Source organism: Dufourea novaeangliae, unplaced genomic scaffold, assembly GCF_001272555.1.
Source record: "Dufourea novaeangliae isolate 0120121106 unplaced genomic scaffold, ASM127255v1 scaffold63, whole genome shotgun sequence".
NCBI lineage: Eukaryota > Metazoa > Arthropoda > Insecta > Hymenoptera > Halictidae > Dufourea > Dufourea novaeangliae.
Genome location: NW_015373939.1, coordinates 457,472 through 475,188, shown reverse-complemented (window position 1 = coordinate 475,188; position 17,717 = coordinate 457,472). Strand labels below are relative to the sequence as shown.

The 17,717-nt window shown below is 40.9% G+C and overlaps 1 protein-coding gene across 1 annotated transcript in view; it reads right to left on the bottom strand.

Moving 5' to 3' along the window:
* The window catches only part of LOC107185630, a 57,995-nt gene that overhangs the window by 9,746 nt on the left and 30,532 nt on the right, over positions 1 to 17,717 (bottom strand). Inside the window, exon 4 of the mRNA XM_015573360.1 lies at positions 1,785 to 1,899. Within this exon, the coding sequence (XP_015428846.1) occupies positions 1,785 to 1,899 (115 nt within the window). The remainder of the gene's footprint in view (positions 1 to 1,784; positions 1,900 to 17,717) is intronic.

Here is a 17,717-nt window from a genome sequence, read left to right as displayed (position 1 = left end):
TCCCCTTGTATGACATCAATTAGATTAATGCGTCGTTCAGTAATTCGTCGTATGTAAGTTGACCAGTATTTAGTATTGTGCGGAATAAGGGGTTATCCGCTTATTGAACTAAATCAACATGGAACGCAATCTTACGACAGATTGGAATTGGGGCCATTGATGGAAAAAGGGCATGGCATATAGGCGTATCTGCCCTTTTTCCGTAAATCGTCTCAATCGACTCGGGTATGTGTTATATACAGGGTGTAACAAAAATATTAGAGGACCCAGAAATGGAAGACTCGAGAGGTGATTGAAACATGTTTTTCCTTAGCAAAAATGTTATCCGAGGCTTTATTAACGAGATATGAACGAAAAACCACCAGTTTCCGCGGTAATGTTGGCTACCAATCGCAGCGCATAACCAACGTTACCACGGGAACTCGGCAGGCAGACTCGCGCTCTGATTGGTCGGGGTTTTTCGTTAATATTTCGTTAACATAGACTCCGATAACATTTTTTCTAAGGAAAAACTTGTTTCAAATCACCTTACGAGTCTCCCATTTCCAGGTCCTCCAACATTTTTGTTACACCCTGTATATGTCTATGGTTAACGACGTATATATAGAAACAAGGAAGGCTTCAGGTAGTTGCGGGAAAGGTGACAACTTGGAAGACCTCTAGAGGTGAACATAGGAGGTAGTGCTGCCACATTACTATAAGGTGTGTTCATACCTTTGCCCTGCGGGGGGCGCGATTCATAGGGATCATACCCGCGATGACCCACCTTTCGTGGTAGGCCCACGAGGACACAGCGTCGAGAGCTGACCCCTCGACACTATAGGTAGGAGATGGTGGGACGCCATGCAGCCGAGGGTGCATTGCTCCCCTCTCCTTCCCCATAGAAGAGCCCCCCCTCAAAGGCTAGAGGGAGGGCAATGGCGGGGCTGGTCACGGTGAGTGGTCGAACGATCCCGCGGCCAGCCCTCACGCCCGAGAGGGTCACCGGGGGGTTTTTAGCGTGGTGAAATCCCACATGCACCTATTCAAGCCTTTCCCCGTCAAAAAAAAAAAGGGTTTGTTCATGAAAACTGTGTATACGGATGTCTGTTACAGTTTCTTTAACGATTTCCTCTAATTAAATATACATTTTTGTCAAAGAATATTGGAAGAATATTTTCAATCAATTTCTTCTTCTTTGCTGTAAAGACTTTCGTATTTGTGATATTATTTTCTTGTAAATAAGTTATTACAAAATTCAGTTAGGTGTATATACAAGTAATGGCCGTCGTATTTAAGTTGGTGCTGTGGTTTTATTCTTAGTATCCTCAGAGGATTCAATTTTTGCTAATATATGGAAAGAAAAAGTTATAGAAAGTATGTAAGTAGAACTGTTTCCAGTATCAGATGCTGCAGCAATTGTTCATTGTTATTAAAGATTTCCGACGTTAAAACGGCCATTACTTTGAAGTCTCACCAGATATATCAAACTCAGGGATAAAACTTATAGTAAACCAATCATTAGAAATTATTCTTTACATATCTTCAAATTTCCGAATATTCAATTCTGTGTGTAAACTGTGTATACCCAGTTTCGTATACCGCATAACTTCCTTCTTCTTCAAATTTCACCGGTTTGGTTCATTTCACGAGAAAATCAACACATTCGTGTACCGGGCGTTTTCCATCAACTACGCGGAATTACAGGCCGTGTATGAAGTAAAAAAGAAGGTATTTGGACACAAAGCTCGAAAGTAAAAGAAAGCACAGGCCAGCTGTAAAGAGGGCACTTTTTGTGGACTCACCAGATATTGAGGAACTTTTCCCGCACCTTCCGCTTCATACTGTCGCTCCTCCGACGATACTGTAATCTGCGACAAGAATCCGCGTAGATGGGCTCCGGAAGCTGTTTGTAAAAACCTGAAAATACAGAGGCCAGGTGACCGAAATGAAAACTTGAACCACGTTTCGTTAATCGAACCGTGTTCCCGATCGAACGAAATTTTATTCTACAGCCATTTTGTAAATCTTAAATGATTTAAGAATTCTTTATTTGCGCCGGAAAATGCGAGAAATTACTGGAGAATACAAACCACATAATTCGTTACGGATGGTATATGATACTGTTAGCGTACACAGCCAGGTAGTTGGCTGTGGAGCGTCCGCGCACGGTTGCTGGTCATTTTAGCCCTCGAGCTCAAGGCTTCGAGGGTAATAAAATGGTTTGCAGCTGTGCGCAAAGATTTTCGGTGCGACAGGAAAATTTCCGTTTAAGTGGTCAGGAGAACTTTCTCTTTTATGGGGTTTCTTCATCCCCCGAAAAGACAGTGTGTGCAGGCGAGGGCATTCAATCACGAGCACTCGCCGAGTAAAGTTACTTGCTGAATCATTCGCTATCCTTAACAACAGGGCAAGTTCTAACTGTTGTTCGAAAACTAACAGTATTAATTCCTTCTGGAATTTGTTTGTATATATTAGCGAGTAGTGTGTAAATAAACTTTAGCACAGTTATCGTTGTGTACGGATTCCTTTCTCCACGGCACCACCTCAATACATTACATATTTCTGTATGTAGCGAAGATGTTACATTCTAAAAGTGTCAGTTCTTGTTTCCAGAGATTTTCTAAACATTAGGACAGTTTGTATAGTTGTCAACATAGTCCACAGTTATAATTGGTAACGTTTCAATGCGAGAAAATTATTTTAACATAATTATTTCGAAATATTTATTTAGAAATTTGTCAATAGAAAATATATATTCATAAAGATATGACAAGATTAGCTACAGTAGCGCCATCTACGATTTTTCGAAGTTTTTCTGTAGCATATTATCCTTTACATAAATTCAGGAAACTTTTGTGTTTAATATTCTTTATTTCCATCAGGTTTCAAATTATACAGTTAAACAACTTTTAAACCTCGAACTTTGTAAAATAGTTTAACCCCCTGAATGCGAATATGAGTCTGCGAATATCTTACAGGCTTTTCGATTACTTCTATTCAAGCAGTATCATTGACATAGGATATTAAAAAATATTCGTCTATTTCGGAATCAAAATGTCAGAATCGCGTTCGTCATAAAGAAATAGGACAGGGCGAACCAACGCCGATTTGCTGGTTTCGTCCCTGAGTTACCACGTGCGTTTACGGAATCTGCGCAACTCTGTTCGAACTATCGATTATCTATCCATAATTTTTCGGTGATCGATATTCTTGCAACCAATCCGGCGGTTCTCTGAAAATCCTAACGAATTTTTACCTAAACCCAGTAGAAACTTCGCTGCTAGCCGAACATTCTGTCGTGAACCTTTGTAGTAATCGCAGATCTTAACCATCACTTCGTATTCTTTTCAGGATAGAATTAGCTATCCTAGGGCTTGCCCTGCGGGGGGCGCGATTTATAGGGGTCACAACCGCGATGACCCCTCGCGCCGCGGCGGTGGTGCTGGGGGTACCACCTCCTTTCGCGGACGGCCCACGAGGAGACAACGTCGAGAGGCGACCCCTCGACGCTGTAGGTATGAGGTGGTGGAACGGCATATAGCCGTCCCGGGGGCGAAGCAATGCACCCCTCCCCCAGAGAAGAGCCTTCCCTCAAGGGCTTGAGGGAGGGCAAGGGCGGGGCTGATCGCGGTGAGTGGTCGAACGATCCCGTGGCCAGCCCTCACCAAACCGCGTCGCGCATAGGAACTGAAATTAGGCAGTTCGACCGTTTTTCTCCGGTTTTCGAAATTGGATGATTTCCTCGAGACTTGCGCCCGTTCGTTACAAACAATTTCGCTTCCACCTAAATCATCTAAAGTAAAGTCAGCCGAAAATTCGAAAATTAAGTCCGTGCGGCTGCGATCCGTGATTTCTTATACGATGACGTTCAGTATTGCGAATTGCCCGTTGTGCAAAGCGAATCACAGCCTCAGTAAGTCGGTCCGGTGTTTCGCGATCAACCTGTTTCGTAGCGCTTTGAATACGTGAAGCAAGGGAAACTGTGCATTAACTGTTCAAGCTTGAAGCATCAACTCCGCGATTGTCCAAGCGTTTATACGTGTGAAAAATGTCGTAAGCGACATCACTACATGCTTCACTTTAGCAATACAACCGCGGCGACGGAAAGTGATCACAACATGCCAGTACACGTTCGAATAATTCATCAACGCAAGTAGTTTTTCTGTCCGTTTCGAAAACGACCGCGCTCCTGTCACGAGTAATCTTAGCGACCGCCTGAATCGTTGTGCATGCGTTTTCCAATCATCCGATACGCGTCCGCGCTCTTCTCGATCAAGGATCCGTTGTTTCCTTGATAACCGAAAACCTTGCACAAGGCCTAAGGACACCGCGATCTCGCGTCTCCGTTTTGATCACCGGTGAGAGGGAGACTTATTGCACGCATTCGACAACACTCACTATCACGCCTCGTAGAAGAACGGGCACAGAGTATACCACTACCGCGTTAATCGTCAAAACGCTTTCAAATTATTTACCGCCTCGCACAAGCGGAAATTTTAATTTAGAACACATTCGTGGTCTCGATCTCGCGGACGAGAATGCCTTCAGCTCAGATCCTATAGAAATGATTATTGGAGCTGACATATACGGATCATTGTTGTTGGATGGCGTCCGTAAAGGCGCCTCCCACGAACCAGTCGCGCAAAATACAACTCTAGATTGGATCCTCTCTGGTCCCATTCCCTCTGTGGTCCCTCCGGCTGCTCACAACCTTCACACTCTAGTTGTATTCCGTCCGATATATTAGATACCAAACTTCGTCGATTTTGGGAGGTTGGACAGGTACCGTCGCAGACACATCTCACTCCCGCAGAGCAAAACTGTGACAAACCCTTTGTCAACAACCATACTCGTATCGCAAATGGACAATATTGTGTTCGTTTGCCTTTCGTTCAAGGACCACCGATCGATATTGGTTCGTCCCTTCCCGCGGCGAAAATTATGTGGTTTCGACAAGAACATCGCCTTCAGGGAAATCCAGAGCTTGCGGCAGAATACTCGACCTTTATGCGCGAGTAAGAAGTGTCTACGCTCTCGACAACCTTTCCCGCGAGGGAGTCCACTTCTGTCGTTAAACGTTTACTTTGACAACGCCGGATTGATTCGCGTGAGTGGACGCTTGCAGAATTCGGTAATGCCTGAAACAGCTAAACATCCGATTGTGCTCGCGTCACATTCCTCATTTCCTCAATTCATAACTGTGCTTTGCATGCTGGACCACAACATACTCTCGCAACACTCCGCCAAGAATTTTGGCTCCTGCGCGCCCGACCAACCATTCGCGCGATACTGTATCATTGTATTCCGTGTACTCGCGAAACAGCCACTCTTGTATCGGAGCTGATGGGAAATCTTTCCGCTGCACGCGTAACACGCGCTAAACGCGCATTTCTTCATAGGGGTGTGGGTTATGCTGGACCCGTTCTTGTACGCATCGCCGCCGGACGCGGGCATAAAGCGAAAAACGCGTACATCGCACTATTTGTATACTACATGACCCGCGCGATTCATCTGGAACTTGTCAGTGACTATTCGACCGCAGCGTTTCTCGCGTGTTTTGATCGTTTTTGTTCTCGTCGAGGTCTCCCGATAACAAGGTATGTAGTAGCGTTGAAAAAATGAGAGGGCCCAAGGGGGATTTCAACTCACTACCCCCGGCGCCAAAAGCAGAGACTCTACCCAGGGATGGAAAAAGAACCGTTTATGTGATAGCGGTTCGGTTCCGGTACTAGAACCGGTTCTACTTTACGAGTGGCTTTACGGTTCCAGTACTAGAACCGGTTCCATTTTATGAGTAACGGTTCTATAGTATAGAAGCGGAACCCTTAATTCAGAACCGGTTCTTTCGTCGGAAGCGTTCTTTATACGCTCAGTGGCTGAAGCGGCAACGTCAATGGAAACATGTGCATGCGCGTGTGTGTGCGCGTGTGTGTGCGCGTGCATGTGACGTAGGTCAGATTTTTCGAGAATACTCCGTATTCTAGAATATGCACGACGCAGCTGGCGTAATTAACAAAAAACAGTCAAGAATGAATGTGTGTCTGCGTGCATGTGACGTATGTCAGATTGTTCGAGAATACTCCGTATTCTAGAATATTCACGATACAGCGGCAGCTGGCGTAATTAACAAAAAACAATCAAGAATGAATGTATGCGTGCGTGCGTGAGAGATGCACATACATAGCACATGGCAAGGGGCTCCGGAAAATTCTGGAAGGTTCCAAATCCGGAATCATGCAGCGTGCCGCCTACAAGAATAATTAATAATTAATAATCAGAAACTCCGGAAAACTGGTTCTAATACCGGTTCTAGTACCGGTTCCAGTACTGGTTCTAATACCGATTCTAGTACCGGTTCCAGTACCGGTTCTAAGATTGGTATTTAAAGGCAGAACCGGTTCTCACAAAAGAACCGACATGAGGTTCTTAGAGTGGTTCTCTTATGGAACCGGTTCTGTTATGGAAGCGGTTCTTGAATACAGAAACCGGTTCTAAACGAACCGGTTCGGTTCTTTTTCCATCCCTGACTCTACCCATTGCTCCACGGAACCCTCCTATTTTCCAATGATGTTATTTGACAATGGAACAACGTTCCAAGGCGCCGAAAAGGAACTAGACCGGTCGTTTAAATCCGTTACTCGTGATCCCGATGTCCTTAATAAACTCGCGACCAATCGAATCTCGTGGATTTTCATTCCATCCTCAGCCCCATATTTCGGCGGGTTTTGGGAAGCAGGCATTCGCAGTACTAGACATCACATTAAGCGCGTTATCGAAAATCATACGTTGATATACGAAGAATTTACCACCGAACTGTGTCAAATTGAAGCGTGTTTAAACTCTCGCCCGATCGCCCCCGCGTCTGATAATATTGACGACTATTCCGTAACACCCAGTCACTTCCAAATCGGCTCGGCGTTCACTGCCGTTCCGACAGCTACTTTACTTGATATGCGCTAATCCCGCTTATCGAGATGGCAACTTTTGCGCGAATTATTTGAAAGTTTAAATTTCGAAGTTCTGGGAACCGTGGTCAAACGATTACCCTCACACATTACAACAGCGACCGAAATGGCGTGTCGCTACTAATCTCGCTCAACGAGGTCGTATAGTTTTACTTTGAAACCCGGTAACGTCACCCTATAAATGGGAATTAGGAAGAATTGTTCAGTGTCATCCCGGCTCCGATGGCATATCGCGAATCTTCATAGTTAAAACGGCACAAAGCGAGTACAATCGACTGATTACGCAACTTTGCTTCTTAGCAATAGATCTTAACCATCAAGAAGAAAGAATCGCGTCACCGGCGGGCGGTGAAAGGTCTACCCTTGTTAAATGGAATTCCGCAAGGTGGGCGGTCCCTAGCTTTAGGAGATGTTTATTGTAAATGTATATTAGCTTTTAAGAGATATCTATAGTAGCGTGTGGAAATGTATGCATATATTATTTCCACATATAAAAGAAGAAGTCCTGAGTGACACATCAACGCACAACACAAACCGTTGAATTTTTCATTATATTTGTCTGCGTTTATTCAGACTTAATTATTTACTTTTAAAATAATTTAAAAACTGCGCTAAAATGGAGAATACCGATCAATCTCCCCTCTTGTATGAATATTTTCTTGATTTTAAAAGTGTGCGTCACACACTATATGTCATTGTCAATACAGCCGCCAGGCAAATCATTTTCCTGGATGCGGCAGTGTCCAGAGACATATAGAGATTTGTTTATTTAATTTGACACAGTATAGCAGTACAACAAGATTATAGAATTCATATGTCACAGCGTAGGATAATCAGAAACGGTAAGGCTAATATGTCGATATACAATTGCCGTTATGTTTACGATGTGATAGAGCCGTCTTAAGACAGCCAGAGTGTTACGTATATGTATAGAGTGTGGTGTAAGCATTTCGGGGATACGATCTCACGGAGTTCATTGATTGATTAGTAGTAGGTTGACTATGTAAGCAAGACATGACGGTAGACAGCATTCAGTCGGACGCATCGCGGTTACATATGTTAGTTTAAACGTGTGAAGATCGCATTTTAAAGTAAATAAGGGATTGTTAAGTGAGTGAACGGTGGATTTGTTCTTTAAATTTGTTTAGTGAATTAGAGAAAAAGTCTATTTGGTTACAGTAGGAGTTGGCACAGTAGGTGTTGCAAATTCTGGTAATTGGGTCAGTTGAATGAAACCTTGAAGTGTAGGACGTGGTGTAAATCAATAGTGCCTGTCTCATTGAGTATTTAGGTACATTAAAATTTAGCAATTCGAGTAAGTAGGAGCTCTTCAGTTTACTATTTACAATTTTATACAAAAAGGTAAGGTCATTCATAGTTTGACGTTCTTCAAGAGTCTGAATGATAAATCTGCGCATAATCGGGGTATAATCATGATCATATTTGGACATCGGAGTCCCACTTTTATAGCCTAACAGTCTAAGGAATCTGCGTTGGATTCTCTCCAGAAGAATACAATGCGTCTGAGTAGATAGTGACCATATAGTTGATGCGTACGTAAGGTGAAGTAAAACTAATGAAGAGAACAGAGTTATTAGGGTTTGGGGGTTTCTAAATTGTTGCCCAAACCTAGTGACAAATCCGAGTGCTTGACTAGATTTAGCAACTATCTGGTTGTAGTCGTCTGTAAAGATAAGAGTATTATTGTAACAGACGCAAAGATCTTGCACTGTATTTAAGGACGTTAACTCGGAATTGTCAATATGGTACGGGAAAAGTATTGGATTTGTGCTACGTGAAAAACTAGTTACGTGACATTTACTAATATTTAGGTCTATATGGTTAATGCGACACCAGTTTTCTAACCGCAGTATATCCCGTTGGAGATCCACAGCATCCGAGATGGTAGTAATAATTTTAAAGAGTTTGAGATCGTCAGCAAAAAGCTAAAACCTACTGTGAAGAAGTGAGGTACCGATGTCATTAATAGACGAGTAGCGGTCCAAGATGGGAACCTTGTGGATATTTTAACAAAAAGTTGTTCGATGTTGGTGTAGGACAGCGGGATAAGATTGCATGTTAAACTCCGTTTAATAGCAATGAGCACTCCACCACCTCGCTTTCGCGAGCTAGTGATTGAATTTCTGTCTAAGCGAAATACCGTGTGATCGGAAAAACCTAGTTCTCCAATGTCAATATTTTCATTCAGCCATGTCTCGGTTAGGATAATGACGTCATATATTACTGAGGATGATTTTATGGAACAGATCAAGTCATGTAACTTTGTACGGATGCCATGAACATTTTGATAATATACCGTAAGCGTATAGTTTAGTTTTTTGACTGTTTACCGGGAGGAAGATTGACAATTCTGGGAATACCGTTTATATACTTAATGGTGCGCTTGGGATCGGCCGTTGAGTTCATGTCGATGAGCTGAGATTGAAGTTACGAGAGGTAGGAGCGTTCCATCGGTGTTTTGTCGTCGGTGATTTTATAAAGCTAGTGTATTTGTGTTTATTCATTAGTATGGTTTTTGCTTCTTCTGTCTTGTGGAATGCGATCCTGAGAAGCCTTGGTGATGGGTTTTCTGCCTAGCCTAGTGGTATGGAACTGATGGTCACCCGGTATTATTTTTTTGATCATCTCAAGTGCTGCCTGTTGATCGTGTTTTTTTACCGCTTCAATAGTAGTGTCAGCGGTTTCTGGAAATCCATGTATAATTATGTGTCTTGCTGTTTCGTCTCGTTGATTTAGTTCAGTGATGCAGTCGTTTACAGCTAGGATAGGATCACTATCCTGATTTGGTTGGTGAGATTGTTTGGTTGCCAAATGTTTAACTCCCACATGGAGTCCGTTTACGTAGTCTTATAGAACAGCAAAGTCTGTTTTGATTTGAGCAATTTCAGTTTTGATGTGATTAAGGAGGTCTTGTTTGAAATTTTGGAGCTCCATCTGTCTTAGCACTCTGGTATCTTCAATGGTAGGCAAAGTAGAGCGTGATTGGGCTGAGGGTGTTGATCCAGGTGATCCAGGTGAGACGGTAGCAGCTGTGGAAGTCGCGGTGTCGGTTTTTACAGTTAAGTAAGCGACCGTTAGACCAGGGGTGTCCAAAACAACTTAAAGAAGACGGTCCTGTGTGGGAGAGAATCGCATAATCGTTACGTATTGTAGGATTTACGACCCGAGTTTTGCATCCTTTGCACTTGCTGGTTTGCTGAGACATCCTGGGCATTGTGTAGGTAGTTTCCTGGTAGATATTGAGGAGACCACAATACGACGGCACTTGAACAAGTCGATAGTTAGCGATTCTTGTAATTATGCGTGCTGTATGCGATATTTGTATCTCGTCACTATGATAGCGGCAATGTACACTAATTAGCTGTCAGTAATCTTAGCGAGTAGCAGAAAAATTGAAGTGTAATTACTCTTAAAAGCACTGATAAATGTGAATAACTGGGTGTATGAAGCCGTTGTAATGAGCGGAATATAAACAAATGATGTGTACTGCTTGATTGTCAGGACAGAACTGAGCATATAGGACCCATATTGACAGGACAATGCTGCATACATATGTATGTGTTTCAAAAATCGTCCAAAAAGTCTCGCACAACCAGTCCATTGACTTCTCCTTGATATTGGAGACGTCAGGATATATCCTGGCTGTGAGATCTGCTAAGATAGTCACTACTGTGGCTAGGTTTGCAGGTACGGCTATCTTTCTCTCAGGCTCAGGATATTCTGCGTCATTATCCTTCTGGCTCTCCCCACTCCGCTCCCGCCGCGTGCTGTCCGTTTGCATACCGGAACTTTGTGATCTTTATAAGAGAAGCCACTCAATGGATTTTTCCGAAAATTAAGGCACAGATAATTTAACTCATACCCCAGAATTCGGCTAAATGTCAATTCTTAATGTTAACAATTGACGTTACAGTGATTTTTCAAAGACAAACAAATCATCGCGACTCCTAATTAACTTACAATTAGAGTAAAATATTTTGTTTTAAAATTTGTAGTCAAGTTGCAGTTATCGAATGGTCTATACGGCAATTCGATACAATAAAGAATTAAGCTGTTATTCAAATTGTTTGCAATAAAAGAAGATACTGTTACGAGCCAAGGGCTAAAGGCAGTTTTCGCCGTAGCCGTGATAATGTAGTGTGTTAAGAGCGGACGAACCAATACTTATTTCATCACAGGGAGCCACTCGGCTTTTTTGTTCAAGATGTGGACGAACCGATATTTATTTCACCACTGGGAGCTAATTCAAGGAGCGGACGAACCGATGCTTATTTCATCACCGGGAGCCGCTTTAGGTTAAAGGAATAGGTTGGTTTCTGTGGGGCAAGTAAATCCGACAAATAGAAATATATATAGATTTATTCTTTACGACGCATACTCTGCGTGTTCCAACAGACGACTGACTGTCGAGCGTCTCGCTGCCCTGAGCGTCGTGTCGTCTCCTTAAGGTAAACATATCCCCTTCAAGAGGCTGTGGCAGCAAGATAAGCGTCTCGCCGCTAGACTCTACCCTAAACTTTCCTACAGATCGGCCAATCCTGACAATATGATCGTCCCGATCATGCAGGCTACTAATCAACATCGACAAACAACTTATGAATTAAACATATAATATATAACAATATCATATCCTAGACTAATACAATAATACCTTACAACTAATTCTGAACTTAACATAATAATATCTTACAACTAATTACTCTCGTCCCAAAGTCTCATTCGATCCACACTCACAGTTCCTGTATATGGTATCTGTGTTAATTGGAACCCATCCACATCGGTAACAATATATCGATCAAAGTCTAATACGTGCTTAACAACATAGGGCTCTTTAAACTTCAAATGAGCTTTTTATTTACTCCAGGTGTATTGTCAACATTCCTGACCATTACATAATCGTCAACTTTACACAATGTCGGTTCTTTTCGTTTTTCGTTAAAAGTACATATATTCTCCTTCTGTAATTTTTCTATCGCTCCTGAGGCTTGTTCTCTAATTGCGAAAAAATCACGATCATTTTCTAAAAGATTCTCAAAAAAAATTTGTAACTAGAAAAACAGACCATAGATCGCTGCATCAGCCCAGAAGCGACGTCCCTTGTCTAAGCCGGTACATTCCAGCGTCCATGACAGGGTTAAGGGTTAAAAAGAAAGCCTTCTTTGTTGTTGGCGTACGTCACAATACCTATTCTTTGGAGCCATTTTTCGGTGGTTTAATTTTAAAGATACCTTTCATCTGGTAGTCTACATGATAGTACAACCCTCAAAGAGTAAAAAAATACCCGCGCTGCTTGCTGTCCGACTTGGCAAAGATGGAGAAATTAGCTTTCCCGGAGACGCGTTTCGGATAAATTAAAAGTACGGATACCGATGAAAATCTTATTCGACGGGTACAATAAATTCCCTTCGAATAAAAAAATTAAATTTTGCTGTTGAATAAGAATAATTAAGAGATATTGAAAAATGTATAAAAACACATTGTACCCCTTCTCATCTACTGTAGAGGGAATTTCAGAATATCCTGAAATTACTTTCCAGTCATCTGTATAAGTAGCATTTTAAAGGGAAAGGTAGTGTGGCATCTCACTGGGTCTAAGAGATATTGCAGATTCCCAGAAAATACGTTTTATCCCTTTTTACTCCATTAGGGGTTGAATTTCGAAAAATCCTTTCTTAGTGGATGCCTACGTCCTAAGGGGAAGACATCCCTAAAATTTCATATTTCTAGGTTCAGCGGTTTGGGCTATGTGTTGATGTCAGTCGGTACTTTATACATATATGTAGAGATAGAGATAATTATGAAAGTGAAAATGTCACCGAAAACATACCAATTTTTGCTGATACACTCCTGGACAAAAAGGTAACACACAATTTCAAAAATTACAAAGTCTATAAAGAGAAGCCGGAAAAGGGTATAGCAGGATAAGGGGGTACAAAAAATCCTATCATTACTAGGGCACGTGGAAGGAGAAACAGCGAAATGGGACAGAAGACTGTGGACGTCAAACAGTCACATTTGCTACAATCTACACACAATGATTGAAGATAAAGGCTTTTTAAATTAAACTCCATATATTCATTTAATGTAGAAAATTTCAAACAATTCTGTATAGGGAATAAGATATGTAGGTAGAGGAATAATGCGATTAAAAATGCTCCAAAGTTATTTTTGTACGTATTTTAGAATAAAACTATTTTAAACTATTTTTAAAGTGCTTGTAAATAAATACTGGTCATTGTCATTTAGCTAGAAAATAAAAGAAATATAATTAATGTAATACAAAAAAATTTAGTCACTTACAATTAGTTACTGCGCCATCGGAGGCTGTGAGAATGTCACTAAATATTTTCACATATAAGGGCCATAGTGTAGTGCGAAGCAGTTGTGTTAATTTAATTTTTTTAGTTTATATATTATTTTGCTGAATGTAAAAACACGTGAAAACAAATAATATACTTATTTAATAAACAAAATATAAAAATTGAAAGTATAAGTTACTTTTTCACGGACAAAAATTGATTTTTGATTTTTTAAACTACGATGCACCCCACCAAAAGATCTTTAAAAAATTGAGGATAGTACTTATGATAATATTATAAGTGGACTGTGTTTGGTGAACGCATGTATTCAAACTAGAGGTGTCCATTTCGAGTATTTCCATTGAAGTTAATTACACGCTTGTTGCAACACGAAACAGACTGTAACTCGAAAACACGATAACATCGAACATATGTTTATATGAACTTTTTTTTTCATTTTTGTGTTTTGAATATACCCCTGCAATACTTCCCACATAGTACGGGACACCCTGTATACGCATTTGGCTAGGAACCAAAGATTGGAATAGCTGGGATGGTTCCTTGCATAGGCAAATATTTATTCAGCAGTAGGCGTATACGCCAGGCTGATGTTTATCCGCGCGTATATCCATCGTCCCCGTCAGATAGTCGGCGGCAGACTGATTTTTCGATTTGCTCTGGCAGTCCGTGAATTTTTCGAAACTCGCCGACTGACAAAGTGAAATCAGCTTTCGCGCTCGCAAGGTCAGAGATAATAAAGATAGGCAAAAATTTGACTTTCAAGTGGAAAAAACTGAATGTATCGAGAAAAAATGTATGGAAACATCGTATTCCGATATTTTGTGTCGAAGTATCGAATTATTTTAAGAGTTGGAGAAATTGTTACCCTTCTACTACTACTACTAATAATAACAACAGCAACAGCAACAGTAATAATAAAACATCTTCGTTACGTGTGGACTAACAAGAAAAGGTCCCGAGGTGTTACCCTCAGATTTGAATGAGCTTTTGTATAGCGATAGAGACTGTAGTACTGAATCTACCCCCTTTTGGGCGTAAACAGTTAATAGTTTGTAAGATATTTAACATTCAAGTTTTAAGGGTCCTGTATGTATAGTACTATAACACTGGTTTTCAAATTACAACTCATATAGCACCGTACATCCAAAAGACGCCCGTTTCATGTTCAGTTTATATCCGAATATCCTACAACTATTTTGAACTTCCCTAGAATGTTCGTAAGACTTAAATTTCGGATGTTCTAGAAACAGCAGTCCCACAAATCCTACGAATTTTCTCAAGACGTAAATTTCGGATGTTCTAGAAACGTCCGTCCTGAAAGTCTTACGGATGTTCTCGAGACTTAAGTTTCGCATGTTCTAGGAATGTCCGTTTCTTAAGTCTTATGAATGTTCTTAGGATTTAAACGGATTGTGTCGTTTAGTAATTTTAAACATTTGGCGAACATTTCTTATACGCCTTTTAAGATATTACCATAGCGTCTTTAAAAACTCTTTAAACGTTCCCAAAAAGTACAGAGAATATTACTTTTACAGAATTAGAAATGGTTCCGAGAATGTTGAGGCAGAATATCCTTAGGACGTTCCACTTTGTACATTCGACCTTCCTACGACATTTAAAGGGGACGATTTTTCGGAATATCCTCCTAATGGATAATATATCCGGAACGAATGTATGATCTTTTTATGCTATTTGGGACTGTATTCTGTAAATTGTGATAAATTTTTCCTGTCACGCAGACCCTGATTCCATTGGAATAACAGAACAACTAGAAGCAGCAGTGATGTACAGGGTGCCTCCGAAAGTTATGTACAAGCGGACATGAGGTACTTCCTCATAAAAAGATAAGAAAAAAATATAAAATTTTTCATTTCTATTTTAGTATTCGAAAAAATAAAATTTGAAAATATGCTGAATACGCGTGCAATTGAGTAGTACTTTGTTAGTGCGTCTGTTCATTGCATTCCGTTAGTACTTACTACTATGACGAATACACGAGTTTCAGATTGATGTTCGAAGTCGATTTTCTCGAACACTAAGTCTCAAATGCAAATATTAATGGCTTATTTTACGGAAAAGAGTTTAACGAATACGGTTTTTATATGTCTAATAATTTCCGAGATATTTGACGGAGTACTAAAAAAAAAATACGTATGAAATATTTTCATGAGAACTACAATTTCACAGAGTTGTAATAAAATTGTCGATTGTCAATTCTGTTGTGAGTTCACGGTTGCTACGAGGCCGAAGATGTTGAGTCATAAATAACCGAAAATTCCGCTTCGGCCTCTACAAGGGTGGTCGGCCAGGGCCAAGCAGCGTCAACTCACACGTGTCGGTGAAATTTTTTCCCTGCTCCTCGGGGAAAACAATGTACATTGTACTTTCCAATTCGAAGCAGCGGGTACGTTGGTGGTCCTCTTTATTTCGTACATTTTAAAGCCGATACACGTGATGTCTGTTTTCTGTCTCGAAGCAGTAGGTACCCTGGCAATAAATTAACAGGCTACGCGCCTTGGTGAAACTGCGCGACGGTTCTTCCCTTGCACTTCTGCAAAGCACGTGTTATCCTAGAACCGTTGGTTTCTTTTTACCTAAATCTTGTCGTGGTGGGAGTGAACTCACAATGTAACGATGGGAAACTACTTGGGGGTAGAGGAAGCCCTTTCGGAAAAATTCTGTCAGTCGGTTAGCAATCGGGCGACGGAGATGTTCAGTTCACGGGAATATTACGCAATGCTCTGGTGGTACGTACAGAATCACGGCGATGTGGGTGCTGCTGTGCAAGTGTTTGGCTACGATAAACATCTGATAAATTGAAAACACTCGGCCCTTTCCGGGGCCACGCATTTTCCTAACGTAGGAACAACACGTTGGATTAAAAATACATTAAGTGATTGTGTCGGCTGATCAGTGTTAGTGGTTGTGCAGTGAAGTGAGTACGTATTCGGTGGAATAACCAGGACGCACTTGACGTTACAACCCTAAACTTCGGCTGGTGAGGTATACCTGTGATCACCTGCGAACTGGGCGATAGTCTGCCATGAACCGTTTCGGTCGTCAATGACCAGGATCGGTTCAGTGGCCTAGTGACACAGGTTTGCAAACTGCAGGTGAATTTCCGAAAGGGTGAGTTCTAATCAATTTATTGCTGATTATTATATTTTTAATTTAACGCAAACTATGGCTTATTTCCGGCGATAATGCTGCAAGTTTCTGTATCTAACTTTTTCTTCGGGCTTTTTGAAGAAACTTATTCATTATCAGTAACATTGTTGACCGTTATTAAACTACGAATTTTTATACCAATACCGAACTACTATCACTTCTCGTTCATTCTCTGTTACATTACCTTTTCGTTCACACGTTATTTGAAAAGGAAATTTGCAAATTTGTAAAAAGGAATTTACAAAAAAGTAAATGTGCATTCGTCTTTTTACGTTACACATAATTTGCCTACATTTACGTTTCATTCATTAATCTCTTTAAATAAGAAACTGCAGATGATAAAATGTATGATTTTATTTTTTACGTCTTTTTTATTTGCTATCATACGCAGTTTACTGCGATGCATGTTGACCTACTTGTTTGGAGCTTCGTAGTAGAAGCGTAGCGCATAGCCACCGCTAGCGCGGGAACTCGGCTGGTAAACTCGCGCTCTGGTTGGTCGCGGTTTTTCGTTAATATCTCGGTAACGAAGCCTCAGATTACATTGTTGGTAAGGAAAAAGTTGTTCCAATTCACCCCCCGAGTGCCTCATTTCCGGGTCTGAGGACATTTTTGGGACACCCTGTATATATGTAATACATAAATTTTGACTAAAAAAGTACTGACCTTTATTAGTCGTGAACCTAATAATTAACGAATAATTTCACTTTGTTTCTTGAAAATGGTCTGTGCGTAATATCAAGTTGGAGATTCAATACCAGCAAAGATTCCCGTAAGACTTCTTCTATTCCTTAACGTAGGTGTTCGAAATGGTGCCCATTCACATTAATACACTACACTCTGAATTCTTTCTGCAGCAAGTATACTGCATGCTGCACGAATTCGTCCTTTCATATTCTCTGGTGTTGTTGTTAGTTCACGATACACCATATCTTTTAATGTACCCCATAGAAAGTAGTCTAGTGGCGTTAGATCTGGTGAACGTGGTGGGCACAGAAATTCTCCATCAGGACCAATCACAGACCGGTTTCAAGAAACAAAGTGCAATTATTCGTTAATTATTAGGTTTATGACTGGTAAAGGTCAGTACTTTTTTACTCAAAATTTAACGCTCTTCGATATTTTCGCATAAAAAATATAGCATTCTATTTAAAAAAATGAAGTTGACCTTCAAATATCCTAAACGCGTCCATTTACAAAAAAATATATGCATTACATAATGTATCCCTCTAAACCATACAACTGTTCTATAAAAAAATTG